This window comes from Stegodyphus dumicola, chromosome 3, assembly GCF_044657685.1.
Source record: "Stegodyphus dumicola isolate Sdum_Otavi_A_Nest chromosome 3, ASM4465768v1".
Classification (NCBI taxonomy): Eukaryota; Metazoa; Arthropoda; class Arachnida; order Araneae; family Eresidae; genus Stegodyphus; species Stegodyphus dumicola.
Window position 1 is genome coordinate 171,649,007 of NC_140770.1, and position 13,411 is coordinate 171,662,417.

Genomic DNA, 13,411 nt, shown 5'->3' on the forward strand with positions numbered 1-13,411 from the left:
TAAAAGACGACCTAGCTTAACTAGGTGTTCTGTTGACTTAGGGTCTATGTCTATCACCCAGTTTTTCCTTCCGCTTTGCCCGGAACGGCTTACTCGTATTTGAAAAGCACTGGGATTGAAATTGGGCAGTTGGTCTACAAGTGCTGCTGTTAGATCTTCTTTTCCTAGATTCTCAGGTACTCCAAAAATAATTACACTTTCCCTTCTTGGCTTGGGCTCCCGAAATTCAAGTGTCTCTAGTAGTGCTGGCCTGTCCTCGATTGCCTGTTTCAGGCGTAGCAGGTGAGCTTTTTCTCGACACCGGATGAGAAGCTCTCTTGAACGTGTCGGCCGAATCTGCACTAAAGTGATCCCTAGCTGGGAGGGTTTCAAATCTGTCGAAAGTTGAGCTTTAATCCCTTCGGGTGTCCGTGTGGAGTTCTTTGACCTTAATAATAGAACGTGCTCCGATAGAACTGGAGAAGATCTTGAAGGTGGAGAAGTTTTCCGCTTCTTTCGTGTCACCTCAGTGAAGGAATATTCTTTTGTGGACTGTTCTTCTGGGGCTGAGGATTCCATTGCTTCATAAGACTCGGAATGTTGAGGATTCTCATGAGATGGCTGTAAACTGTGTGCGAGTTGCTGTTGTTGCAGAGCCAAGACTTGTCCCTGTAGCTGGGCGAGATAAACCTCTTGTTCCGTTAACGTTATGCGAACGGTGTTCACAAAAGATGTAAATTGCTTTCTTTCAGAAGCGTTTAGTCTGCGAGATTCCTTTGCTTGTAAGATGAATAACTGGAGTTGGTTACAGATGTGGTTAATTGCTTCCAACCTGGAGTTAGGTGTCGATGTGCTAGCAGCACCTTTAACAGAAGGGAGAGAATGTTGAATATTATGCTCCCTGCCGGCTGGTGATGAGGGAGTATCCGAAGGCATAGTAAGTAAGAGAACACAATGAAGATGCTTTCAGAGCATAAAAAACGAATGATGAGATGAATGATGGATACACAAGCACCTGCAATATTCCAGGATTACTCAGTTTACGCGATAGCACTGTAAGGAAAGGTAGCGAAACACAATGAACACACTTCACGACGCTAAACTTGAATGAGGAGATGCACGATCAGATCGCATGCACTTGAATTAGAGTACTAAGCATGTACGGTAGCAATAATAGATTAGATAGTTGCGAGAACACAATGTGTGCACTTTAACGGCACTAAAGTGGATGAGGTGATGTATAATGAAACCTCATAAGCTAATAGACTTTCTTGTATATTGAGTATGGGCTGTAGCACGATAAGAGGAATATATATATATATATATATTTGTTTTATATAAAATGTGACGCACACACTTTAACCTTATATACTAAACATTTCTAAGTAAGCACAGACTGATAATCACGCACACTATTACACAGCACTGAATAATAACAAAATGACTATTAGAACACGATGCACACACTTTCTAGGACTAAACTCGAAGGAGAAGATGCGCAATCAAATCACATAAACTGACAGTAAATTATGCACTATAGAACTATAAGATGAGATAACTGCAAAAACACTATACTTTCACAGCACTGAAAATTTGATTAGGAGATGAATGAAGATATCTCACAAATAAATTATTTTGCATAAATATTGAGTTTGCGCTGTAGCACTATGAAAGAAAAGATTAAAAAAAAAAGAAAAAGAAAGAGCAATAACGTATGCACACACTCACGGTAAGCACTGAATAAAAATTACGCGCTCTGTACACTGAAAAAAAAAAAAAAAAAAAAAAAAGATGAATACTTGAGCACAATACACGCACTTTTCACTGCCCTAAGTAAGTACTCAATAATATTCACACGCACTATATCAAAGCACTGAATAATATGATTAATACTGGAGCTCTTCGTAGCATTAAACTTGAATGAGGATATGTACAATCAAATCGCATACACTGCCTATAAAGTATGTACCGTACTGCGAGAACACGAAGCACAAACTTCCGGTATTAATAATGAATAAGGAGATGTATGGTGAAATTTCAAAAATCTTCTTTACATATATTGAGTATGTGCTATAGCACTAGTTCGGACTGGGGTATGTAAGAGGTAAATACTTCGTAAGCGTTAAAATCTCTTTCAAAATAAGCAATGCACACACTTTCACAGATATGAACTTGGATGAGAAATTGCATTAAGCAATGCACACACTTTCACAGATATGAACTTGATGAGGAAATGCACTGTAGGACTAATAGAGGAAAATACTGCTTGAGCTGAATGCAAACACGCACTTGGCACGAATGATGTGTAGTACTAATAAAAAAAAAATCAAATACACTGACAGTCGTAAGATGATTACTACTCTTATTAGGCCAAAGATGGCGGTTGACAATCTTTTCCTTCTTGTTTTGCAGAAAAAAAAAAAATAAAAGCGAATTTGGAAGGGGTGGATTTAGAGTGGTATTCGATTACAAGCGCATCCCTGCGCTGCCTGTGTCCGAGACTGAGAGGAGGGGAAAATGCTAAAGTTCCTTTTTCTTATCAGCAGAAGGAAGGAGGGTCGGGTAACCGCGTTACTGTGTTAAAGTAACAACGGTCAGGAACACAAGCCGGAACAGTAATACTTAGAAAATTAATTAAATAATCAGTGAATAATGATGAAACGTACACTACTGAAGTCCTAGTGCTTTGCTGTAACTGCAGATACAAAAAAATCTCTTGTAAGGCTGAATATTCCGTTCACCGTGAAGCAAAATGTGGGAGCAAAATTCATACGACCTCTTATCTCTGCGTATAGACGCGCTCTGCTCAAATATTAGTGTACGACAACTCTTCCCATCGAATCTCTTTTTCATTTTCACTTGCTGTTCCTCAATTCTTCCTCGCGCTTGCTCTTGGATTTCTCGCGGATCTTTCCGTGCATCTGAATCTTCATCTGCTAACTTCCTAAGTATTCCATCATTAAATCTGGGAGAATACTCATGTAGCATTTCAAATGGATTTCATTATTCGTAGTTTTGTTTACCATGTTGTTAAGATTTCTTTCTGTCTCTTTTATTTTTGAATCCCAATCTCTGTGTTGTTTATCCATCAAACTTGTCATTATCATTCCTAAACTTGTTCTGTTGACGCGCTCTACCATACCATTGGCTTGGGGATGTTTGGTAGAATTCAAAGTATGATGTATTCCGTTATCTGTACAATACTGCTTAAAATGATGAGAAGTAAAACAATATCTTCTATCACTTATTATTCTTTCCGGTAGTCCAAAATCATTAACAAAATTCTTCAAAGACTGTAAAACATTTTTAGCACTAGTGTTCTTAACTGCAAAAATTCTCACGAACCTAGTCATGTTATCAATTATCACTAATAGTTCTTAATTACCTCTCAAACTCTTTACGAAAGGACTCAAGTGATCCATGTAAACAATAGCAAACGGTCTTTTACCAGGTTTTTATGGGATGTAACAGTCCTTGTTGCTTGCCACCTGTCGCTTTATACATAAGGCACTCAATACATGCTGATATGTGTCTTCGTACGTATCGTTTCATGCTTGGGAACCAATATAATTCCTTAATTTTGCTAACTGTTCTATCCGCAAAAAAGTGACCAAATAAATCATGAAATTTCAACACTTCACTCTTCCTCATGCTTTTTGGAATCACATAGAGTAGTCTCTCCTTTCCATCCACTACTGTTTTCCAAAACGGTCTATTCTTCTTAAACACGTAATTCATAATTATTTTTTTCTCCTCAGCAGTTCGTTCCTCTTGTTTTTTCTTGAAAATTTCGATAATTCTTTTCAGGTCTTGGTCAGCATGTTGTATCATTAGTATTTGCTCTTCTTCGGTTAGGGACTGGCAAACTTCAAAATTTTCAGCTATTCTCGTCATCGTATCATCAGCTTCTGATACAGGACCTCTGCTCAAAGCATCAATATGTGACAGTCTTTTTCCTGACCTATGCTTTATCTCAAAATCGTATTCTTGAATCAAACTACACCAACGGGCTACTTGAGGATTTGTAGTCTTCTTAGCATTCATATATATCAGAGCTTGACAGTCAGTAATAATTGTAAATCTTAATCGGCATAAAAATAATTACACTTTCCCTTCTTGGCTTGGGCTCCCGAAATTCAAGTGTCTCTAGTAGACACTTGAACTTCGGTATTTACTTGAATTTCGGTAGTATAAATTCTTATGTAATTATCTTTATGCCGATTAAGAACTGCCTTAACCTATCCAACGTCCATACGATGGCCATTAACTCCAATTTGCTGGAATGATAATTTCTCTCTGCTTCTGTTGTTTTCTTACTGGCACAATAAACAAGATGCCATTTTCGATGTTCATCACGTTGCATTAGCATTCCACTCAAACCTTCTGCACTTGCATCACAATGGACTTCAGTATCTGCATGCGGTTGATAGTGAGCTAATATGGGCTTATCAGTCAGTTGTTTCTTCAATAGTTCGAACGACTTCTTTTGTTCTTGCTTCCACTCGAAGTCTCGATTCTTCTTTGTCAATCTGGTCAATGGTTCACTCTTTAACGTATACTTCGGCACAAATCGTCTGAAAAATCCAGTCAGGCCCAAAAATCTTCGCATTTTGTGCACATTCTTTGGTTCTGGAAATTCTGTTATGGCTTTTATTTTTCTAGATCCCGGTCTAATACCATCTTCGTTTATAATAAATCCTAAGAAATCTACTTCTCTTTTCCCAAATTCACATTTCAGAAAATTTGCATTTTTTGCAATAATTCTGAGCACAGTTCAGAAAATTGTGATAAGGAACGCGAACAGAAATTAGAAAGTATAAAACGGAACGGGAGATGTTTTCTATGCTTCCAAAAATTTCACGTGGTCCGCTTATGTAAATCAAAAGAGCGTCGCATGACATGTAAGCGTAAACATTCTAGCTTGATTTGTGACGCCAAATGCCTCCCGCGTCAGACAGAGAGTCACGAAGAAATGAAGAATGACAAAATGAAAGATCAAAATAGTGTCGCGATGAATCATGATGGATTATCTGACGTTTCAAAGCATTTGAAGAAAGCAATAATTAACGACAGTGAAGCGATCGAATGTTTGATTGATACTGGAAGCGCTGTCAGTCTATTAAGATTTTCGGTCTTTTCGAAATTACGATTACCAGTGAAACCGAAAACAAAAAAATTGTTTGGAATTGGGAGCGTAAATCACACATCTACAACGACCTTGGGAAAAGTTCATGTTTCACTTCGAATCGGCGAAATCCAAACAACCGCAACTTTGCTTATCGTAAATGATGAAGTACAGCCTTATGACCTAGTTATTGGGAGAGATATTTTGAACGATCAGGTGTTGGCTTATGGAAAAATAGGGGATTCGTTTAATATATGGTATGCTAATAAAATTCCACGCGCAAAAGAAACACAAACTCAACAAAACTTAGAGGAAGAACAGAAAACTGATTCTTAATTCTTTCCAATTGCATCTGGAAATTTCTGTAGCTAAGATATCTTATGGTGCTTACCATGTCTGCCAACTTCAATTTGAGAAGGTGTTCCGCTGGTAATGCATTTGCAGGGCTGTTCGCTTCAGTTTCGGGAATCGTTTGTATGGCTTTATGATCAATTTTCTTTCGTACAGTAACGACATTCTGGTTTTTTCTGGTTCTAGTGTAAACACAATGTTCGTACTGAGGAAGCAAAGAAAAGCACATACACAGATAGAGCATCAGCGTGACTCTCCAAAAAAGAGCATTTTCTATGCTGTATCCGGCGAGAAAGTGCACGGCCCATTTTTCTTCGAACAAGGAACTTTGACTGGTGACTTACTTTTAGACACGTTGGAACGTTGGTTGTTTGCCAGCTGAACGCCAATTATGATGATTGATTGAACATGCTGTAACAGCAGACTACAACCTTTTCCTTGGCGACCCCGTTAGCCGGACTTAACAACATGCGATATCTTTATTTGGGGGTTTGTTTAAGACCGAGTTTATGTACCGCCAGCTCCCGTTCCCTTGAGGATGTTTGTGATCGGATAAAGCCTGCACTGCAGACTATCACGGCGGACATACTACATCGAGTATGTCATGTCACCAAGGTGCACGTATTGAAGGATTGTGATTAATGCATTAGAAATTTGAACAGCTGCCCCTGCTTATGCTGTAAAGTTTGCCCTTGTAAATTAATGCATCGATTTATTATTACATTTTTAAACCGCACCATTTATTTATAAATACCCTATAAAATAAACAAATCTATATATGCTTGGTACTGCCGATTGCAATAAAACAGGGAGATGCCCAACTCGCTGATACAGCATATACAAAATGTCGAAGTTCTGAGGCTTCTCATGTTTGAGTTATCCTAGATACATGCATGCATACGTACAAATGTCACAAAATTTGAATCCATTTTAGAATCCGTGTTGGAAGAAGAGTTTCTTTATTTTGTCCATATGTATGCTCGCCTCGTAAAAAAAGCCGTCAAAATGTAATAGGGAAAAGTTAAAATGGATATATCAGTTGAAATACGATACCGGAAACTTCTCTCAATATTTCCTTTACTTCGTACAAGGAAGTAAAAATACTAGAATCTATAGCTGCACTTTTATACTTTTGTTGCAGTCTACCTATACTTAGTCTAGATTTAGTTTCAGTTGTCCGATATCTAAATATAATAAAAATAATGTCCGATATCTAAATATAATAAAAATAATGTCCGATATCTAAATATAATAAAAATATTGTAGTTAACGTCAATAAAGATACGGTTAGCTGTGGCCATTAATGTCTTTGTATGCTTTTGCTATTTTCATTCTAAACACTTAAGATTTACTGAACGGTATTGAGAAACTCTGCAATTGCCACCGTAAGGGGAAAGGGAATGAAACGGATTAAATTCCGAGTTTTTCGGTTCAAACCGATAAAAAAATATTACAGAAATGAAGAATGTGAAAAAATGGATAAGACGACTTATTAAAACATAATATAATTCAAGAAAGAAAAATTTATTACTTAACCCGGAGATATCGGAATCCAGGGATTTGCGTTAAAACTCAGAGTCTTCCTGTCGGAATCGGAAATGTGACAACCTAGGCGGTGTGCATCATGAATTTCTCCCAGCTAGAAAAAGTGGTAACTAAAAAAAAAAAAAAAAAAAAAAAAAAAAAAAAAGAGCCATTCGAATGTTTTGCGACATTTTCATGAAGCAGTTCGTAAAAATTTATCTGATTTATTGCGAGCTGACAACATGGATTTTGCTTTCCGAAATTGCATCTGCTCACATGACTCTCATTCGAAAATGTTTGGCCCAAAGTTCAAAAGGCACGAATTCAGAAGCCTCGAATTCGCCAAATATGGTATCGTGCATCGTGTGATTTTTTTATATATCCATGGTTAAAAATATCATTTCGTGGTCGTCATCTTGAGCGTATTGATGCCAGAGTTGGATGATCCATTCTTGAGCTTTTTATTTAAAGAACCAATTCACTTTACTGAGTGAATTTACTCTGATTTCAGAAAACGGAGTTCTAGCTATTTTACAATTCACTGACAATTTTTATTGGAAACGTGCCAGGAAAGTACCATTCCCATTTTAGGGAAGAAAGGAATGTTTGACCTCCCATATAAAAAGTGCATTTTTTATACTTTACCAACTTTTTTAAACATTTTTTTCTTTTGTTAGTTCAGAGTAGAAAAGAAATTTACAGTTGAAAGAAATCAAAACTACAGTTGAAACAAATCAGTTCAAGGATTTAGCGTTTGACTGAGTCAATTTTTCTCATCTCACGCCTCGTTCATTCTTTTCATTCTTCGCTCCAAACTTGCTAATCGGTTCCGATGCCATTGCCCGTTTGATTCTGCCCGCTGTTCGTTCCATCCTCGGTAACTGCTCCTGATTCACCCCTTAGTTTGGAATATTTTTCATCAAGGTTATTATTAGTGAGCGCTGAGTCTTAAAAAAGACCGAATCATTTTAGGGAGTGAACTGTTCTGACAGATGATACAATAAATCAAATTCGCTACAAGCCTTGAAGAGCTCATTTCGACGGTTGGAAGAAACGTTGATATGACTGAACTGCAGTTCAAAGGGGACTACTTTAAAGGGTCCCTAACATTTATTGACAAATAGACTGAAATATTATGTTTCATGTAACCATTCTTTATTCATTTTTATTACAGTAACATTTATAATGTAAAAATGTCATCAATCAGTTTTGTTACGATAATATAATTCCAAATCATTTAAAGCCCAAATAACATATATTGTCAAATTGTTTTCGAAACCTTAACGACTCTCATCCAAATTTAGTGAATGTGTGATGTGGCACTTGAGCAGAGGGCTTAATTGGGCCGTGCTTCTTCGAAGATTGTGTTCGAAATGCATTACCAGTGAACGGAGAATACTACCGCAATTTATTCAGAGAGTTTATGTGGTCTGAACTCGATCGTATGAACACTGAAGAAGCATTGTTTCAACAAGACATGGACCTGTCCCACATCGATTGCAGCAATGGACGTGTTAAGAGATAGCTTTCCTATCCAGGTGACTTTTCGCAACGGTAACGTGAATTGATCTCATGATCTGATACCATGTGATATCTTTCTGGAAGATATTTGCAAGTTCATGCTTACGCCAACAAGCCATGCTTGTTCCCAGAGCTCAATGTCGAGATTCAGCGTGTAATTTCGGAAGTAGATGTGCAAATATGCCAAAACATTAATTTGACAATTTCATCGAAAGAACGGCAATGGTCCTGCAGAATCGTGGAGGGCATTTGAAAATAATGTTATATTTCATACATAATCACAGGTAGCATACACTACGTAAATATTTAGTGTATAAATTACCTAATTCCATCAGTTAATTTGTATGTTATTATGCACTCAAAAGTTGCGTTCTTTATGGGACACATGGGACACTATTTACATTCTAAAAGCGATTTTGAAGAGTAGCAGTGGTACCTCAACTTATAACTATTGTACAATAAGCTATACTTAGTTTAATGTTTCATTATTCTGTTAAATTATTAATTAATAAAGGGATTAAGATAATAATTAATGCATATTATAACAACTTTGTGCTATAGCTGAGAAGTTTGAAAGCTTTGCTTGGGAGAGTAAGATCTTAATTTCCTCGATAATATTATAGGGTTTAAACGTTTGCTGATTGATTTGGATTGGATTATATTCAGTCATGTCAAAGCACACTAGGGCTATCTGCCCAAGAGGAGGGATGCCTTCGTGGAAGACTTTCTAAGGGAAACTGGCTCGTATATACGTTACAGATGGGGAAAACAACAAAAACACCCACGCAGCCAGCCCGTTCGCGGGATTCGAACCTCGGACCGAACTACCAGTGTTCAGCATCTTTACCGCTCGGCCGCTGGTGGGCCGCTGATTTATTTGAATGAGAATGATGCAAAGTATTGTAATAAGAACAAAACTTACTTGACAAACTGTCCTTTTCCTTTTTAGAGATTGGTCTGAATACGTATTTCTGCAAGGAATTGATGACATGGGTTCCAACTAAAGTGAATCTTCCGAAACTTCTGCAGTCCATGACACGGATGGTTAAGGGAGGGCAATACATTTCTTGGTCAGGAAGTTCCTTCATGAAAAAATACAAATCGAAATAATTTAGTATTATGAAAATTTTCGGTACTTTTTTTCTGTTAAAGCGGCCATTGTATAAGTCTTTGGCGACACTTGAAATCTGCGCGTTATAGATTGATCAATTACGTTTGCCAATTCTGACGACTAATCGTGTTGGCTGCTTTAACAATAGAGAACACAAATTCTTGCAGCATTAATTCAATTTCCATCGCAGTTGTTCACAGATTTAGCAGTTTCCTGGAATGCTTAATCTCTGAACAACTGCGAAGAATGTTTAATCACATTTAGAGTAATTATAGCTTAGCAGTTTAAAAAAAAATGAAGTCCTGAAATATTTCAGATTTGCTTATAGTTCGACCGTCTCAAGCGCAACCCTGGTTGGCATTCTGCCAAAACACATAGACTTATCCAAAAGGAGCAGTATTACTTGCTGTGACGTGAAAGGTCTTCTCTTCTTCGGAAAAAGTTATGCTGGAGAGAAAGAAATTCCCCATCCTTTCACCCTATTTTGAGAATAATTCGATCCGAACGGAGCATGCGTGTTTGCGCTCATTGTCGCGGATGCGGCGGTCGAACTATAGCAGCAATTACAATTATTATTAGAAAAACCGGATCTAGAAACCACATGACTTCCTTGTGTGACCTATTAAATTGGACACATTTTTTTCTCCATTTCATTTAAACTTATTTCATCCAATTTCATGAGATATATTTCTCATTCAATTAATTCAGGTCTCACTTCGCGGCAAATCAAAAATAAATGAAACTTCAAAATATTTTCATTAAAAATTGAAAAATACAGAAAACCATAAAACACCAAGTACAGTTAAAATAGTTTGAAAAAAATTTACAATTAAAATTAGAGTTTCTACACACACACACACACACAAAAAAAAAAAAAAAAAAAAGCAATTCTTCGGCCAGCCAAGAAGACAGATTTTTCTGTGCAAAAAACTCAAAGTTTACTTTTCGACCCGGTCGGCAAAAAGACATTGAACGTGCAGAAACTGACACAATTCACTATTCTACTGAGTTTCAGATGTAAACGAATGTGGTTCATTAGGCTTAACTCTCCACTTAAATTTTTAAATTGTTGATAATTCTACAACTATTGCATGCAGATTAACTAAAGTTACAAGAACCTTAACCGCAACATAAAAACTACATTATTCAATCACTTTTAAAGCAAAAAATGCATAATTTTATAAGAATAAAAAATCTAAGCTCTCTAAGCCCGGTAACAGAGTGGGGATATAATGATTGGTGCAGTCAACTGCAACAAAAAAGGGAGGTGCAAAACTATAGTTATAGTAGTCCCGTATACAAAACTTCAGCGTTCTACGGCTACTTGTTCTTGAGTTATGCGAGATACATACATAGGTACGTACGTACAGACGCCAAGGGAAAAATCTCTTCTGAATCCATTTTACAATCTTTTCTGGCAAAAAACAGTCCTTTATTCTGACCGTACGTACAGATGTCATGCAAAAGCATCGTTCAAATGATTTTGACAGTAGCTGAAATGAATGTTTTCGTTGAATTATGATACCCGAAATTTTTCCTATTACAATACTTCCTTTACTTCGTGCAAGGAAGTATAGCGAATATCTCATAGCGACCGTTTCCTTAAGATGATCTCACTAACCATTCTTTCTAAGAATATAAATAAATGTCAGTACTAAACAACCTACCTCGAAGACGATTACGCTAAAAGAAGATCAAAATCATCTGAAATCCTTAATAGTTGTTTTCACATCCTTTTTTTTTTTTTTTTTCGGACGAACAATTGTTTCAAACAGGTTTTCTGCCTGCTTCACCACTGAAAGAAAGATCTACGATTTTTTTCGTCCTCTCTCAATGCATTTCAAGTTGTTCATTTACAACAAGTGGTATTCAAACTGTGTTTCGCGGAAGTAGAGAGTCCGCCAATCAAACACTAGAATCCTCAAGTCAAAATAAAAATTCGACATATGATATATATCAAAGGAAATAATGTGCGATGCTTTACAAAATTAAACAATTTTCTAATGGAGAACGAACTACATTTAGACCATAGTGATAAAATTATATAATTCTACCTTTTTCAGTTGAAGAAAACTATTAGAGAATATTGCTCAGAATGGAAAACTAAGTACGAATGAACAAAAAATCTGTTCGTGTATTACGATAAATCAGAAGGCTTGCCAATCAAAGAAGGGAAAAACTTACTGACATATCAAAACATTCCACGTTAAAATCTAAATTTAAGCAAGAACAGTTCATAAATCTTTGGTTGCAGATTTATGCAGAGTAACTAGAAGTTTCTCACATGGCTGTAAACAATTTCATGCCATTGGGAACAATGTACATAAGTGAAAAATCCTTCTCAACTAATGTCGTAACAAAAACAAAATATACAAACAAATTAAATGCAGAATATAAAATGCGACTGTAGATAACTTCAATAGAACTAGAATTCGACAGTTTGTGTAAAATAATGCAAGCAAACCCCAGTCACTAAATATTATGCGACGGTAGGTTACACCTAATACGAGTTAATGCTATTAATGAGCAAATTATATTAACTTTATGTTCAATTTTTTTAATAAAAATGCAATACTTCTTTTAATTGTCTTTCCATAAAGTAACTATAACCTATTGATCTACTTTAAATATTATTTTAAGATGTATTTTGCTGAGAGTAGGATTAAGTGCTCCGATAAAATCTTGCAATTGTAAGGGTTTCGTGAGTCGACAACGTTTGAAGACCATTGAGCTACAACAACCAATAAACTATTACCATCGAATCCCTCATTATCAACCATCGTTTGTAATGGAGAACTAGTTTGCTATTTACTTGAACAAAGATTTCTGAACTGATTGGCTGTTTTATATCATGTGACAAAGCAAAACATTAGTAGATTAGCTATTTCATATCAAGTGACAAAGCACAAAAATAGTAGATTGGCTGTTTCATATCATGTGACAAAGCACAAAAATAGTAGATTGGCTGTTTCATATCATGTGACAAAGAACAAAAATAGTAGATTGGCTGTTTCATATCATGTGACAATGCACTTGTTTTGTACTCAACTGTTGTTCTTCCGAAATGTTTTGAATGTGTGATACAACCTTAAGAGAAATTTCATTAGATAAAAAATATGTAGGATGCTTTAAGAAATTAATTACCTCATACATTCAGTTCGAAATATTTGTAATAAATAAAAGCTGTAACGTACAAAAAAGTATCATAAGTTATTTACGATCGCTGAGATAGTAATGATCACTAATGGAAATAGTATTCATATCCAATTGTTGAAATAATATTCATATCTAATTGTTGAAATAGTATTCATATCTAATTGTAATAATTATTATGCAATAAATAATAGATAAAACTGAAATTTTAGCCTTGATTTCAAAAGAAAAGAATTGTAAAATAATTTAAGTTATAAAATTCATTCAGGAAAGTCAAATTTTATAAAATTCATAGTTAAATTTTGCAAACGATGACCATTTTATGAATGAATCTTCTTAAAAATTTGATACAGCTATTGCTAGTTTCTCTTATTTATTGCTAATTACTATACAATCTTTCCAGTTCCAATTCCTTTAGAAGTTTAGCTCCTTAGTTTAGTTACAATTCCACTATGCATCCTATGTTTTAATGATAGCATCTACCTTTTAAAATTTACATAAATTCATAAATTTAACTATTAAAGTTCAGTTTTATGAATGCAACAATGTTATATTTCAAGTTAAGTAAAACCGTAACTATTTGAAACATCAGGATGCATTTATCATGGCAAGAATATGTCACATTTAATGTTACTTTACGTGAAGAA

At 35.7% G+C, this 13,411-nt stretch overlaps 1 protein-coding gene across 1 annotated transcript in view; it reads right to left on the minus strand.

The window, feature by feature from the left end:
- LOC118186930 (otoferlin-like) overlaps positions 1-13,411 on the minus strand; it is a 963,443-nt gene that overhangs the window by 113,957 nt on the left and 836,075 nt on the right. Inside the window, exon 30 of the mRNA XM_085813615.1 lies at positions 9,423-9,582. Coding sequence (XP_085669741.1) covers positions 9,423-9,582 — 160 coding nt within the window. The remainder of the gene's footprint in view (positions 1-9,422; positions 9,583-13,411) is intronic.